General features: G+C 41.4%; 1 protein-coding gene across 1 annotated transcript in view; it reads left to right on the forward strand.

Annotated features, from left to right (window-relative positions):
• LOC309550101 (uncharacterized protein) overlaps positions 1-16,707 on the forward strand; it is a gene marked incomplete at both ends in the record, with an annotated part of 39,101 nt that extends 22,394 nt beyond the window's left edge. Inside the window, one exon of the mRNA XM_082250559.1 lies at positions 16,523-16,707. Coding sequence (XP_082106685.1) covers positions 16,523-16,707 — 185 coding nt within the window. The remainder of the gene's footprint in view (positions 1-16,522) is intronic.
• Positions 16,708-16,966: the final 259 nt, after the last annotated feature.

The following is a 16,966-nucleotide window of genomic DNA, read 5'->3' on the forward strand; positions in this document are numbered from 1 at the left end:
GAGGAGTATAGAATGTGGTTTGGAAGGTGGATGAAGGATTTTGCGGATGTTATAGAATGGTGGGAATGGGTGAAGGTTAATACTAAAAAGATTTTTTGTTAAAAAGGGATGTGAGAGGGTGAGAAAAGAGAGAGATGTACGAGTGGTGGCAGAAGTGTCTGGAGTATTTGGAGGAATTGGGTGGATGGGGTGAGAAAGTGGGTGAGGAAATTGTGGAGGCGAGAGATAAGTTAAGGTTATGGATGGAGCAAAAGGGAAAAGGGATTATTTCCCAAGCAAAAGCGGTAATAAAAGAATATGACGAAAAATGTACAAGTTTCTTTTTAAAAAAAAGTATATGGTGGGAAGGAGGAATTATTAAGTGTTATGGATGAGAATGGGAAGGTAGTGAATGGGAATAAAGGTGTGAATGAGGAAGTGTGTAAGTTTTATGCAAATTTATTTTCGGCAAAAGAGAGAGATGAAAAATTGGAGAATGATGTTTTAGAGTATGTGGAAGTAACTCTGGTTGAGGAGGATAAATGTTTTTTGGATGAAGAGAAGTGAGCTTGATGAGTGTTTGGAAAGTATGAAGAAAGGGAAGACACCTGGGAGTGATGGATTGCCTGTTGATTTCTACAGTACTTTTTGGGATTTGATTGGTTAAAGTGTGTATGAGGTTTGTGCTAAGGAGTTGAAGGATGGGAGATTGCCTGGTTCTATGAGTGAAAGTATAATTGTGTTATTTAAAAAAGGGGAACGTAAGGATTTAAAAAACTGGAGGCCGATATCATTATTGAATACTGATTATAAGCTGTTGGCAAAAGTGATTGCAAATAGATTGAAGAGCGTGATTGATAAGCTGGTGGGGGAGGAACAAGTGTGTGCGGTTCCGGGGAGATCAATAGGAGAAAGTCTAATGGGGTTGAGAGATATTTTATGGTTGTGCAAAGAAAGAAAGAAGGATGTGGCTATGTTGGCTGTGGATTTTGAGAAAGCGTATGATAGGGTGGCGCACAAATTTATGTTTAGGGTGTTGGCGAAGATGGGGGTGTCTGGGAAGTTGCTTGAGTGGATAAAGTGTTTATATATGGGGATTGTGAGTAAAGTGCAGGTGAATGGATGGTTGACAGATGAAGTTAAAATTGAATCGGGAGTGAGACAGGGGTGTCCGCTGTCTCCAGTGGTTTTTGTGTGTGTTATTGAGACACTTCTAAGGATGTTGATGAAGGATAAATGTGTAAGGGGGGTGGAAGTACCTGGGAGTGGGGGTAAATGTATGAAGGTATTAGGTTATATGGATGATGTAACAGTGACTTGTAAAAATATGGCTAGTTTAAGAAGGGTGAAGTTGGTGATTGATATTTTTTGTATGGCTAGTGGTTTTAGTGTTAATATGGGTAAGAGTGAGTGCAAATTGTTTGGGGGGTGGATTAATAGAGATCATTGTGAGTGGAAGATGTGTACGGGAGGGATAAGGGTGTTAGGGGTGAAATTTGGGTCTGAGTTATATGGGAGAGAGAGTTGGGAGGATGTGTTGGAGAGGGTGGGGAAGAAGGTTAATTTTTGGTCTCTTAGGTCTTTAACAATGGAGGGAAAAGTCTTGATTGTGAAATCCGTTCTATTACCTATAATGTTATTTTTAGTTTGTGTTTTTCCAGCCCCTGACAGGGTACTGAAAAAAATTATTAAGGTTGTTTTTACCTTTTTTTTTTTGGTCTTCCAGAATGGAGAAATTAAAGAGGGAAAAGGTGGTGAAAAGTAAGATGAATGGTGGAAAAGGTATGGTTGATTGTGAAAGGTTTTTGGTGCTGAAGTATGTTAGTATGTGTGTGAAGGTGAGTAAAAAGGAAAGCTTGGCAGGTTGTATGATACAGTATGCAGGTGGAAGTATATTGCGGAAATATAAGTTGTAGGAGGGTGATTTGAGGAAACCAGTATGTTTTCATGCTCCATGGTGTATGTGAGGATTGATAGGTGTGTGAGGCGGTACGGGTTAAATAATGTATCATGTGAAACATGGTTGGAGAGTAAGAAAGTGTTGGGTGTGTTGATGGAGAGACAAGTGATGGAAGGGATGGGTGGTTTAAATGCAACAAATAGTGGGCAGGCGTGGAGAAATGTGAGTTGGAAGGAGTTGTATATCAAGCGGAAAGATATTGCGTGGATGTGTGTGCATAAGTGTTTGCCTACCAGAGAGTTCCAGAGGAGGAGAGGTTTTGTGGATAGTGAATTGTGTCCAAGGGAGGGGTGTAGGAGGAGATATCATGGATAGTATAGCAATAAATGAAATAACAAATAAAAAAAACCCTACGCCACAAGGTACACAAACCATAATAAAACTTAGACAAGAATTAAGGTTATTATTATTAAATAACCAAGAATATCATTTAAAGGTCCTTAAAGCAAAAGAATATAGCATGGGTAATAAAGTGGGGCGCTGGTTAGCTAGGAAAGTAAAAGCAAAACAAGTTACCAAAAGAATTGATGAGCTCATACACCCTATTACACATAAGAGACTTATAAACCCTAAAGATATTGCAAATGCCTTCGCAGATTATTATCAATCACTGTATGACCTAAAAAAAAAAAAAACTATACACCAGCCAACAATAGAGATAATTTCAAATTATTTAGCACAGATTTCCCTACCTAAGCTTACGGAAGACCAATTAAATTCAATTTCTGAACCATTTTCCATTCAGGAGATTAGATTGGTTATTAACAAACTACCTAATCAGAAAGCACCAGGAGAAGATGGCTTCTCTAATGAATATTATAAGAGTTTGTCCTCAGAAGTGGCCCCCCAGCTAAAATCACTATTTGAATTGGTAGCCACTACTGGTTCATTCCCGTCGGAAATGCTGAAGGGGTTAATAGTTACTATCCCTAAACAGAAAAAAGATCCTAAAGATCCCTCATCTTATAGGCCCATTCCCTTACTAAATACAGACATAAAGATTTTTGCAAAATTGGTCGTGAATAGACTACAGGAGTTTTTACCTCACTTGGTACACGCGGACCAAGTGGGGTTTGTGCCAGGGAGACAGGCCCCCGATGGAACTAGAAGAATTGTAAATCTGCTGGCGCGGATGGGATCCTGTCGGACGCCTTCACTGCTCCTATCTTTGGATGTGGAGAAGGCGTTCGACAGGATCCATTGGGGCTACTTAGAAGCAGTTTTGTGTAAGTTTGGGATAGAGGGATGGCTGAAAAAGAATATAATGGCTCTTTATTCTGCGCCAACAGCGAATGTATCATTATCTGGATTATTATCTAAAACCATTGGGACAACCAATGGGACGAGGCAGGGATGTCCCCTCTCGCCAGTTGTCTTCGCGTTGCTTATGGAGCCTTTTGCTCAGAGCGTTAGGGACAACGCGGGGATAAGGCTGGAGGGTCGCTGAAATAGAACATAAGATCAGCTTGTTTGCTGATGACGTTATGTTAATCATCACAAACCCACTCTCTTCCTTGATAGAGGTTGAGAGAATGATAAATGAATTTAGCGCAGTGTCATTTTATAAATTAAATATTACAAAATCACAAATTATGGGCATTAATATCACCACTTTGTCACAAAAACGGATAAAAGCAAAATTTTCATTCGCATGGTCTCCATGTATACCTTTCTTGGGGATTATCCTAACCCCACATACTTCCCAGCTTTACGATCATAATTATAAACCGTTTTTGGATAACCTATCATTACAAGCTAGGGATTTAAAAATACAAGACTTGACCACAGCAGGAAGAGTGGCTACATTAAAAATGATTATTTTGCCTAAATTACTTTACTTGTTCCGTACATTGCCAATTACCCTTCCATCTCAATATTGCACTTCGGTTCAAAAGCAATTTAACCAAATTATATGGCAAGGGAAACCACCTCGATGCTCATCCCTTATTATGAGGAGACATAGGAGGCACGGAGGGATGGGGGTCCCTTCGGTTCTCGCATATTATAGAGCATCTGTCCTTGACCAACTGAAGTATTGGTGGTCTCCTGAGCAGCATAAAAGATGGCTGAGAATAGAGATGAACGACTGTAAACAGGAGAACCTAAAGGCCCGTACACACGTACCGATCGTCGGCATACAAACGTCGGTGGACGAAGGATCTGCCGATTGTACGCGTGTTAGTATGGTGCCTCCGACAGATGTCTGCGCACAATCCGCGGACAAAAGTCTTTCTTGCAAACATGAAAATTTTTGTATGCCGACACCAGAACGGACGATTGTTCGCCTGTCAGTACACAATTCGGCCGACACACAGCTACAAATCCCAACACGCATGATCAAACCAAATGAGTTCCCGGAAGAATTTTCTCTAGTAAACTCAACATTTTATTCAGAAAGAACTTTCGGCTCGCGGAAGTCCAAGAAATATGTGAAATGCGGAGCACATGCTCATCTTGATAAATGTGAGAAGAAGGAAGATGCTGCTCATAATGCCATACTTTTCTAATAAAAAGGCATGTGTTCTGTTATGATGAAGATAATGTTTGTCTATTCTATCTGTTCTATCAAATTTTAGAATTAAATAATTTGAACTCTTCACCATTATTTTTGTATTTTCACACCAAAGATCTAACTATTGATATGACCCTTTATTCTTGTATGAATTAATGTCTAAAACATATTTTTCAGGTTATGCACAATATTAAACATGTTAACAAATTCTGATAGGCCATTTTTTATTTTCATTTTCTTTATTTTTTGGATCTCAGCAAAAAAAAAACAAAGCAAACATCAATACTTTCCGTATAATAAACTAAACATAAAAAAGGTCCATTTGGACAAAATTAAACTAGAAACTGGCAAACAGGGGTAAAATAAATAATAGGGGGTTACAAAAATTAAAGTTGCTGGTAACTGAAATCAGGTTGCCATGAGGGCAGGTTTGGATCCTGCTGGCCATATTGCCACTGGCCATGTGGCATTTGGCGAGGTGGTGGGTGTTGTGGAGGTGGAGGTGGAGGTGGAGGGCACGGGTGCTCCTGGCATGCATGGCTGTGCTCAGTAAGTATGCCGTTTTCAGCCTTTTGCAGCACATCGAGGATGATTTTTCTGGCATACTGACACTGCCTGAGGTCCACCTTATCCAAAATTTTTGCCGTCATGTTGCCGAAGGACTCATTGGCCTCCGGTTTCCGACGTAGGGCTATGGTGGCCTCCTGGATAAACTCGTCGGTGATGTCATCCACGTGCTTCCTCTTTTGCCTCCGTTTGGCAGGAGGAGGTGGTGGTGGAAATAGTTCCACAGGCTCCTCAGGCTCCGCAGGCTCCCCAGGCTCCTGGCTGCAACCTGGCTCCTCCTCAGTGACACTTCCCTGTTGATGAAATGAACAATTGATTAGAATGTTATAGTGTATATAAAAATGCATGTTTGTTATATTATTGTGAACAAATAGCAGACTTTACATACAGTGGCGTATCTAGGGTCTCCAGTGCCCTTGTTGAGGAGCTGTATTTGGCAACAACCCCCCCCCCCCCCCAAGATCAATGTAAAACTGTAACCCACCCCCCCCCCCCCAAAAAAAATTTAAGGGCATTAAAAGTTTCTAATTTGCCCCTTGTTTGCCCAGTGTAGAGCTCTCTAGTGGGCAATCATTGTCTCAGGTGTGAAAAAGAAAGAGAGGGTTGAGAGATAGAGAGAGGGAGAGAAAGAGGGGGTGTGAGAGAGAGAGGAGGGGGTTGCAGAGAGAGAGGGGCCTGAACTTGCAGAGGGCTTGATGTAGGGCATTGAGGGTGAAGCAGTGCAGGGAAACAGGAATAAGGAAGCCACCTGCCTTGCTGACCCAGAGTGAGAGACCAGAGAAATGGAAGCAAGGATGGATGTATCATTTGCAGGAGCTGTTAGTTTTGTATTAAAAAAGGTTGAGCCAGAGGAATGCTGAGGCTACAGCAGTGTTTGTTAGGACCAGAGGTGTGCTGGGGATGCAGCAGTGTTTGTAAGACCGGAGGGGTGCTGGGGATGCAGTGAGAGGCAGTCTCAGTCTCCTGGTCTTTTGGCTCAGCTGCTCTCAATGTTTTACACCTGCATGAAGCAGCTCTCAATGTTTTACACCTGCATGAATCCGCCTGCAAACTGGGGGTTCTGGGGTGTGCAGGCTGAGTGGATTGTTAAAATAAACAATAAAACAATGCCAATGTTTTTGTGACCCACCCCCCTTGGCCTGCGCCCCTGGCGGTTGCCTGTCATGCCAACCCCTTGCTATGCCCGTTTACATAAAGGGTCAATTATGGTTTAGCTTATAATTTTGTTACATGATTACATTTTAGCAGACAATATATTGTGAAATGCCATACCTGAGTAAAACTCTCCTCCAGGAAATCCTCATCCTGGCTTGGATCAACCGACACTGAGCCCTCTGCCGAAGTAGAAGGCAGTGTTGAAATTGACGGCCTGGATTCCATGGTGTCTGCCAGGAATCGCATGTTATCATAGTACCACAGCCGTGGTACATATACATTCCGTGCACCTGCTCCAGACTGGGTGGACTCCTCTATTTTTTTTAACTCCTGCCTGTAGGCAGTGCGAATACTGTTTATTTTTTTGCGGATATAAGTAAAATTTGCCCCAGGACAGACGGGCTTGTAGAAGGCCACCAAATGTTCCATGGCCTGTTTTCTGAGTTTTCTATTTTTATAATCTGCGGACTTGACTTGCCACAAACACGGCAGTTGCCTGAATTCATCAATGAAACTGATGAGAAAGTTGTGGGTGGTGAAATTGTCCACCATATTGCAGGACAGTATATGCCTGCAAGACACAAAACAACACAAAACATATTAAAATAGCATGTATTTTGGCACATAATAAAGATATTCCTAATAAAAGCTGTATAGGGCCCAAAACACACACTTTCTATTAAAAGAGTCGTACCTTTGTTTGTGGGGAAAAGTCGTGATTCGCCGCTCGATCGTGCTCCAACTCTCGATATATCCGCTAGCGAATCGTCGGCCGAACGATCTGGCGTCCTTTAAATACAGCGCAGGCGTCAACTCCTCCTCCAGTGGCGGGCTTGTGCAGGGGTGTGTACGTGCCGAAGATCAGGCCTACATGCGGCACTCACACCTGAGGCAGTGGAATAATCATTGTTTAATTACGAACCATGTCTCAACAATCTGGGAGCTCAATTAGTGGGGGCCGAAGTGATTGGGCCACCCGAAAATCAAGGGCTACATCCATGTCAAAGCCAGAAATGGTGGAGATGGTCTCCATTTTAGAAAAAATGGATTACGATGGAAAGTTGGCAAATTACGATCGGCCCAATGCCAGGAAAGATGGCATCATGGACAAGGTGGTGGCCTGTTTGGTCAAAAAATTCGGTGTCGAGCGATCGAAAGATCAGATTCGGAAACGGTGGTCTGACCTCAAACACCGTGAGCAGGATCAGCTTTCCCAAATCCATCGGATTTTGAAAAAAAGTAAGTTTTATTTTTTCTTTATTTTTTTAATCATGCAATATGTTTTTTATAATTTTGTGTATGTTGTATTAACATGTCTAGATTATAATGTCTATGTAAAAAGTTAGATTACTCATTTTAGTTGTCATGTCGTGATTTGATCGATCTATTGTTGATGTTTTCGTATATGACATTAAAAGTCAGGAAGCCATAGTTAAAAATATATGTATTGTGTTGCAACGAACGTTCTTTCCTGCACGAATCTTCTCAGCAAACATTCCTATTAATCACAGATTATTATTCAAACCTTTAAATAGGAGAAAAACGTAAACTCCGTGCCAAACTATGGGAAAGGAGGAGGAGAGGTTTGGCAGCTCCATCGGCAGTTGTGGAAGAAGAGGAGGACATGGGCCCAGATGGTGGCACAGATTCCACTAAAGGTAATTGGTTCCTATGCACTGTCAAACATTAATGTACCATATTTTTCGTAGATAACCATGTACATGTCTTCATATTTGTTACTAAAAGAGCTATCAAGCAGGGCACCATGTCCTAACAAATGTACCTCTTGTGACTTTTATGATATGGCCAATGTTTTGTATTATGTAGATGAAGACATTATGCCTGAGGTGATTCTGGTGGAGCCTACAAGTGACCAGACACCAGAGCAACAAGAAGGTTGGTAGTCACAGATTTTTGTGTAGTGGGATCATAGAAATATGTGTATTTGCAATGATTGTTTAACCTTATATTCTTGTATTCCCTTACAAATTTACATTGCAGATGTTGCGTCATGCCAGGATGTGGCATCCCCAGCCAGGTCTGAACCAATATCTCCTGGCAACTTGCCAAGCAGCATGGAAGCCACTTCCGAAACTGTGGAGGAACCAGGACCAAGTGTCCAAGAGCCAATTGTGTGCCCACGTAGGTTTTTTCAGAATGATTTTTATCAGTGTTATTTTTAGCCTCCAATTTACAACACTAGTTCCCTATGGGAGCCTCTTTATTTGAATGGAAGTCGCACCGTAAGTCGGATCAGGATGCTCTGACTTGCGGGGCCACTTGCGTTGTGAAGATTTTTGAGGGGGAACTACACCAAAAAATTGAAGAACCCACCGTGGGTGTCCCCCCAAGTTCACAACCAGGCCTTTTGTGTGTGGTATTGAGTTTGAGGGTATGCCCACAACAAAAAGACAGCGTGGGTTACCCCCAAAACCCCTACCAGACCCTTATACAAGCATGCAGCTTGTCAGGCCAGGAAAGAGAACGAGCAAGCGGACCAAACACCCCCTGGACCACAGCAGGACACATGCCCTCAACATGGGGGGGTTTTGTTGCTTTGGGCCAGGGGGCCTCTGCACCGCACACCCAAAAGCACCTTACTCCCATGTAGAGGAGGACAAGAGCCTCATCCCCACAACCCTGTCTGGTGGTTTTGGGGGGTCATGCGGCCAGGGGGTTCCTAGGACTTTGGAAGCAACCTTTAACAAAGGGTGGCCCCCAGATCCCAGACCCCAATCACTATGTGAATGGGTATGGGGTACATAGTACCCCTACACATTAACCACATAAATGGAAGTGTATGTGAATAACGACAGGAGACGTTTATGAAATGTTCTTAAAGATCTTCGTCCGGTCTTCTCCACTCTGCTCTTTGGATCTTCTCCTCTCCAGTCTTCTGCTGTCCAATCTTCTGCTCTTATGTTGTCTGCTCTTTTGCCCTAGGCTCTTCTTCTTCCTCCTGTCCTCCTCCAATGCTGTTGCCGTGCATTCTGCCCGTCTCTGGTCTCTGCATCTTAATATATATACATTACAACCATGCCCTCACAATGACGTCATCATGCGTTCACACCCCTAATGAATATATAGTAAGCTCAGGAGACCGGCAGAATCATCAGCAACAGCATTGGAGGAGGTCAGGAGGAAGATGAAGAGCCTAGGGCAAAAGAGCATAAGAACAGGGTAGGTATTAACTCGAGAGGAATTTAAAGATTACCTGCACATCAAATGTTTCTATATTATGACCTCATGTAGGTGATTCACATTGACTCCGTTGTATTTTATTTTCCAGATCATGTATTACATAGTTGCACATTGGCCAAATTGACCCGTGAGGCTCTTCAATGCTGCTCAGACCTCGAGCAAATAAAAGAGACTGCAACGGCATTGCAAGGAAAGATGCGTGATTTTGTGGACATGCTTGCCAAATTTTAAAAAAAATTAATTTAAAATTTTTTACTGTTTGTTTTGGGATGTTCCCATTTTTATATAATATTTTATGCCAGTTTTATGACACTCAGATGTTAAAGAGTGTACCCAAGTTTGGGAAAAGCACTTTCCAACACCCTAACCCTAACCCTAACCCTGTGAATGTTTGATACTAAAACATTTTTACATTCAACAATGTGTGTTCAATTCTTTATTAGACTTTCGTTGGGGGGTCGAGGTCTAAAGCTGTGTAAAGAAGCACTAAATGTATGATGGCTGTCCTATTCACATATTTACATGTTAATGAAAGCATTTGGGACACTGCCATATGCAAGTTGCTGGAGGTGTCAATGAAATGTTAAAGATACCCCCAGTTTTAACGCATATCACAGTGCGATCTGACATTTCACACAGGATCGGATCACACAAGTTTGAACGACTGTGCGATCCTATCCTGATGCGGCTGAATAAATGCATCATGTGCGACTTTTGTGCGAGTGCAGTGCAAATTGAGCCATACAAACTGTATAGCTGATTTTCGCATGAACATCTGATCGCATGTAATAAAGGAGCAGTGCGCTACGATATTACATGCCATCAGATGTGCAGTGTGAATTGAGACATACACTTTGTATGGCTACATTCGCACTGAACACGTATACAAGTCGCACATGACCCTTTATTTCTGATGTATCTGGATTGGATCGCACAGTGCTTAACACTTGTGGAATACAATCCTGTGGAAAAAGTAAGTGGCGGGTCACCCTTATGCAATGCTGGAAGGCTGCAAAGTCGCAGACTTCCCGCATCGCATAAGTGTGACTCAACACTCAAGGTACTAGCAGTCCTAGGATTCAATATGGCATTGATATTGCCAGTAGCAATCAGTGTAGGGAGATCAGTGTAATCTATAGTGTATTGCTTGTTCGTTGCTCTAGTTCACTTTCCATTACCTATATATATATAACACTTTGAGATGAACAATGATCAAGTTTCACATAACACTGACATATCCTAACATTGGTGGGCAGTGAGAAGGATGTCATAAATGAACACAACATAACAGGTGTAGGTACTTTGTTAATACCCTAATGTATTATCTGAAATATATAGTATGGGCAACTTCTGGACAATGAACACCAATATAAGGTGACATTAGATGAACCTTGGGTGTGACCTAGTTCTCAATGTGACAGGGTTTGTGTACATTTTGTGGGGTGCAGAAGGCCCTTGTATTTACACCACTGGCTAAAAAATAACACATGGCCATCATCACTTTGGATCAGCTGGTGAGAGACTACAGTCAAGAAACACACTGATGAATGTATTAACCCTTCCAAAGTCACACATATATAACACATGATTAACCCAAATAATTGTGTTTGGCATATGTGCCCAAATGATTATAATCCACAATACAGAATCATTGCAATTTTTGTTTAATGTGTTGAAAAATAATATATCTCTGACATTTATCTTGTGTGTCCAATCTTTAACAAGATTAATGTGTTTGTGACAGTGATTGCTGCCAGGACACAGCTCCTCTCCCCACGAAATAGTCCAGATATTCCTGGCGGATCTGACGGGCCCTGTGTGATGCCAATGCTGACCGTCCAACTTCCATTGACGGCATGGACTCCACTTGGTTAGAAGGTTGGGCCTCTCCACTTGTACCTGGCATAGCAGGGTCAGTATCCAGTTGCTGCAATACATAATTTTGTGCATTCCTGCGTAGGAAGTTGTGCAAAATGCAGCAACACAAGACCACATTATCCACTTTGTACAGTGCCAGGTTTATGGACGTCAGGAATATCCGGAACCGGTTGGCCATTATCCCGAAGGCATTCTCCACAACTCTGCGAGCTCTGGACAACCGGTAGTTGTAAATCCTTTGGTCTGGGGTGAGGTTCCTCTGAGGGTAGGGCTTCATGAGATGCTCCCCAAGCGCAAAAGCCTCATCTGCGATAAACACAAAGCTCATACCCTCAACAGTTTGCTCCCTGGATGGCAGGTTCAGAGTGCCGTTCTTTAGACGACGAGCGAACTCCGTCTGATCAATAACTCCCCCATCCGAATTGCGGCCATTTTTGCCAATATCCAAAAAAATAAACTCATAGTTTGCATTAACTATGGCTAGCATGACTATACTAAAAAAACCTTTATAATTATAATAAAATGTGCCGGAATTCGGAGGGGGGACAATGCGGACGTGCTTCCCATCAATAGCACCCCCACAATTGGGAAAATTCCACTTCTCCAGAAATTGATCAGAAATCTCCAGCCATTGCTCTGCGTTTGAAGGAAACTGTGGGGAAAAAATAAAAAAAAATAAAAAAAATAAAATTAGTGCTTGAGCACATCACATTATTAATTACACACACAGTTGTCTGTTAAATGCTTATGCAACTTGCTAAAAAAATATACAACAGGAAGGCAAAGGTTTGGATATGGGGATGTAACATCTACATACATTTATTTTCAACCTCCTATTGTTCTTATATTGTAAAGGGCCATACACACTAGAAGATTCTCTGAAGACTTTTTCGTGCAGATTTACCTTTTCTATGTAGTGCAAGGGCCTACCAGATTGCATAGGATTTGAAAGTGTTTGTTGGACCTCATATTATTTGGTTTTGGTAAATCGGAAGGATAAATTGTTCTGACAATCTTCTAGTGTGTATGGCCCATTATACTCACCAGCTAGAGCTGAGATTTACAAACTACGGCCCTCCAGCTGTTGCAGAACTACACATCCCATGAGGCCTTGTAATTCTCTGACATTCACAGACATGACTAGGCATGATGGAAATTGAAGTTCGTGAACAACTGGTGGGCCATAGTTTGAAGACCTCTGAACTTGAGCTTTGGTATATGCTGACTTTGAGATTTAGCATGTGGGTGGGGGATGGGTAAGTAAAACTGGGCATTTATACATCAATAAGGGCTTGTGGTCAGTGAAGGTTTTAACATCATTACATAAACATACAGAATCATAGGTGGGAATGGATGGACTGATGTATTTTAGATAAATCATTAACTAGGTACTAAAACATTGGCCAAGGAATAATTGTTTGAGGGAAAGCAATAAAATGACCCAAATTCAAAATACTGTTAACAGGCAATGCGTTTAGGGACACATAGGAGAGAATGGTGGGGTGGTTAGTGGGTAATTTTACAAATGGTTAAAGATAATCTACATCTTTACTACTATGTGCATGCGGACAGAGGGTAGTTTACAAATAATGGCCTGTGTCAATTGCTGTACATCCAAAAACATCATAATTCGGGTGAAACTAGTAATACATGTAATGTAATGTAAAAAATCAAACATACCTTGATATAGTCCTTCTGCAAGACCTTGATGATGGCAGAGCAGGTCTCAGGGATGATGATACCAAGTGCTTGGGGGGAGATGCCTGTGGTGAACTTCAGATCCTGCAGGCTTCTCCCTGTTGCAAGATACCTCAACGTCGCAATTAACCTTTGCTCAGGAGTAATTGCAAGCCGCATACAAGTATCCTGCTTCAGAATATAGGGGGACACCAGGGCAAGAAGACGGTAAAAGATGGGATCCGTCATCCTCAAATAATTCCTGAAGTCATCAGGATTATTTTCCTGGAGCTCCCTCAGCAAGGACATATGAGAAAATTGATCACGGTTAAGCAACCAATTTTTCGTCCAGGAGGTCCGCTTCTTCTTCCTATTGCTCGTACGTCGTCTCAGAGCCAAAACTCCAACACTAACGACAGCAACGGACGAATTCACGGTCGCCATAATAAATTCTCGAACGATGTCTCGGAAAATAGCGAAATGTCGTCAACCAAACAAATGCTACCGAAATCAGCGCGAGATGCCCAGAAGGGTCACGGCCAAACACTCACTTCCTCTTTTGTAGCGGCGAACGTGCGTGGAACGTAGTGACGTCATTTTCTGTCGGAAGACAAATGTCCTGGGCAAGTTTAGAGCACTTTTCAACAGACAAACAACAAACACACCAGCCGCGAACATTTGTAGGACGTTCTGTCGGCCGACGATCGGTACGTGTGTACGGGGCTTAAGAATCACAATGTTGGCTGTAATATTAGGAGCCGAGGTCCCTGTTATACAATCTATAGTGGTTAAAACAGCCCTAACAGTCTGGGCAGAAATTGTAGGAAAGCTACTAGAACATGGGATGATGTGCGAATTCCCCACTCCACTGGCAGTTCTTTCGTGCTTTATCCCTAACCTTGATATAAACCTATGGTTAAGAAGTGGTGTTGATAGTTTGAAAGATTTGTATAGCGACACAGGTATCTATTCATTTGAGAGTTTGACAGATCGGTACAAAATACCACCATCAGCATTAATGAGCTATTATCAAATACGTTCGTTTTTACAGAAGAACAATCTCACTTTATATCTTAAATTACCAACTACTATGTATAAATTGTATCAAGAACCAATGACTACCTCTAATGGTATTTCAATTATCTACGATATATTGAATAAACATAATATTTACTCTAAATCCACTACTGTTTTGAAATGGGATAGAATATTGGGGAAAGTTTTTCCCGAAATAAGCTGGTTGAAAGCCTTTGATATTACATACATCTCATCCAAATGTATCAACCATTGGGAGTTATATCAAAAAATCTTGAATTTTTGGTATTTAACTCCCATGAAATTGTCGAGATTCTATTCCTCAACATCAGCATTATGTTGGAGAGAATGCGGTGAGCAAGGATCGTTATTTCATATAATTTGGGACTGCAGATCGATTACAGCATTTTGGTACAGAATATTCTCCCTGGTATCAGAACTGGTGGGAAAAAATATAGTCCCAAACTCTGAAATGGCGATCCTTCACTTAAATATATACGAGATTCCCCTGGAGTTCCGAGTAGTAGTTATGCATCTCTTATTAGTGGCAAAGCTTTTAATCACTAGAAGATGGAACTCTCAGGAGGTACCAACTCCATCCGACGCGGTTGAATTATTAAATCAACAATGTCAGATGGAAAAAATTGTGGCTACCTTAAGTGCAACAAAGAAAATGTTTGAAGTTAGTTGGAAATCATGGTTAAATAACAGAAGATGCATAGTAACATTGGAATAGGATTAAAGCAGCTGGGATAATATAAATATCGTTAGGCAGTTTTAGACTTGCTTTACCTCCCTCCATAAAAATTAATGTTAAATGAGAGAGATTTAAAATAACGGTATTCTAAATATGGTAACCCCCTTAGTGGGGGTCAAAACTATACTGGAAGGAAGGGGAGGAGTGGTTGTTTCTTTTTTTTTTTTTTTTTTCTCTTCCTTTTCCTCTGGTAGTATAATGTTATAACTGACAAATTTACTGCAACAATGTTTTTCTTGTTTTTGCTACTGGATTTTGTACTATTTTTTTGTGGTTTGTATATTATTTTGTTATGTGAAAAATTAAAATAAAGAGATATTGAAATAAAAAAAAAAGAAAGATATTGCGTGGATGTGTGTGCATAAGTGTTTGCCTACCAGAGAGTTCCAGAGGAGGAGAGGTTTTGTGGATAGTGAATTGTGTCCAAGGGGAGGGGTGTAGGAGGATTGAGAACGTGGTGCATTTGTTTTGGGAGTGTGGATATGCTAAGAAAGTATGGAGGTGCATGGGTAAGTTGATTGAGGGGTTAACGGGGGTGAGAAAGATGACATATGAAATGATGATGTTTGGTTTGTTTTGACTAGGAAAAAGTGAAGCTAGAGTATTGTGGATAATTGTAAACTGTGTAAAAGAAGTATTCTAGGATGTTAGGAATATTGTGGTTTTTAGGAAATAAATTGTGAGTGTGCGAGAGTGTGTGTCCATGGTCCATGGGAGGATCTATAGTTACGCCTTTTTTGATAATAAAAAGATGGGGGGATGTAAAGCAAAAGAAATATGGAAATTTTCAGAGTGGAAAAATTGGTGTGTTGAATAACCAAATAAATTTATTTTATTAAGGTGTGTTTTTTTTTTTCTTCCTTCTAAGCAGGAAGTAATCATGGCAACGGAAAAGTGTTGGAGGGATGGGATGGTTTTAAGCAATTTAGGGGAAAGAGTGAGGGTGCATTAAAAAATAAAAAGTTTGGTGTGGGTGGGGAAAGGGTTTTTTTTCATGTAAATTACCTTTTTTGTAATTCTTCTGTAAGTTTTTGTAATTTTGATATAAGTTTTGTTATATACGGAATGGAAATGTTGAATTTTGCTTTGTTGGAAATGTTGATTTTTGCTTTGTTGGAAAAGTTATGTCATGTTAATTTTATCTTTGAAAATTTTAAATAAAATAATTAAAAAAAAATCCGTTCTTATCAGTTTAATATCTGATACGTCCCCTATCTGGGGACCATATATTAAATGGATTTTTAGAACAGGGAGATGGAAGAAGAGCTTGCTCTGTCCACTCCACACATCGACCAGGACCGGTGCACCCCTCTCTTATGCATTTTTCCAAAGACAAAATTGAATTCAAAACTCCACAAAAAGGTCTCTGGCTTTTGCTTGCATTGCAATGTTGCTTGCTTGTGTTCTTCTTGTTAAGTTGTTGATTTTTTTTTTTTTTTTTTTCAATAAACTGGCATTTCACCCCTGTGTGTTTGTGTTTTTTTTTTTTGCTTTGTGTCAGTTTCTTGGTCTGTGTCTCCCAGCCCTCCATCCTTGTAATCAGAACGCGTGTGCTGCATGCAATGTCAGCTATTCACACTGAAGAAAACAAGCTTTCTTGTTGTTTGTATTTTTGTGTGTCCTAATTTCCTGTCTTTTCTTTTCTTAAAACATTTAGGTAGCAAGGGCCTGAAATTCGACAAGACAGCTAGTACACACAGAATGTGTGAAGGCCCGACATAAAGCCTACTTGCAAGTCTTGGCTAGGATGATGCAGAGTGCTATTGAATGGCTTGACTTTTCTGCACTTTCCTCGCTGCAGTCCATGAGCCGCCTAATAGTGAGTCAGTCGAGGGATTTCCCGGCCTGTGTCTCCCTCTAGTGGGTCGCTTTGGCCACGTTAGCAGGAGGCGGCCCTATGCAAATCCTGACCCCTCATTGGGCCTCAACGAGGAGCACCTGATGGATACATGTGTTTGCAATGTGGATTTGGGCTTGGCTGCTTAAGGGCTAGATTGAGGATCAACCTGGCCTTGAACTTTGAGGGTGTTTATTGGACAGGTGTCTGGGTGTGTTTAGGCCAGGGGCTATAGGAATGAGGAAGTAGGCCTCAGGCATAGCTAGGTGTGAAAGTCTGAGGATTAGTGGCTCCGGGCAGTCTGCAGGGAGCGAGACTCAAGACAGCTCTCAGTGAGCGATTTGCGTCCCCTGGACGGACGGCGCTCGGAAAAGACAGTAAATGGGTTATCGCTTCTCAGCCTTTTGG

Source organism: Pelophylax lessonae, assembly GCF_965119305.1.
Source record: "Pelophylax lessonae genome assembly, chromosome: 3".
NCBI classification, from domain to species: Eukaryota; Metazoa; Chordata; class Amphibia; order Anura; family Ranidae; genus Pelophylax; species Pelophylax lessonae.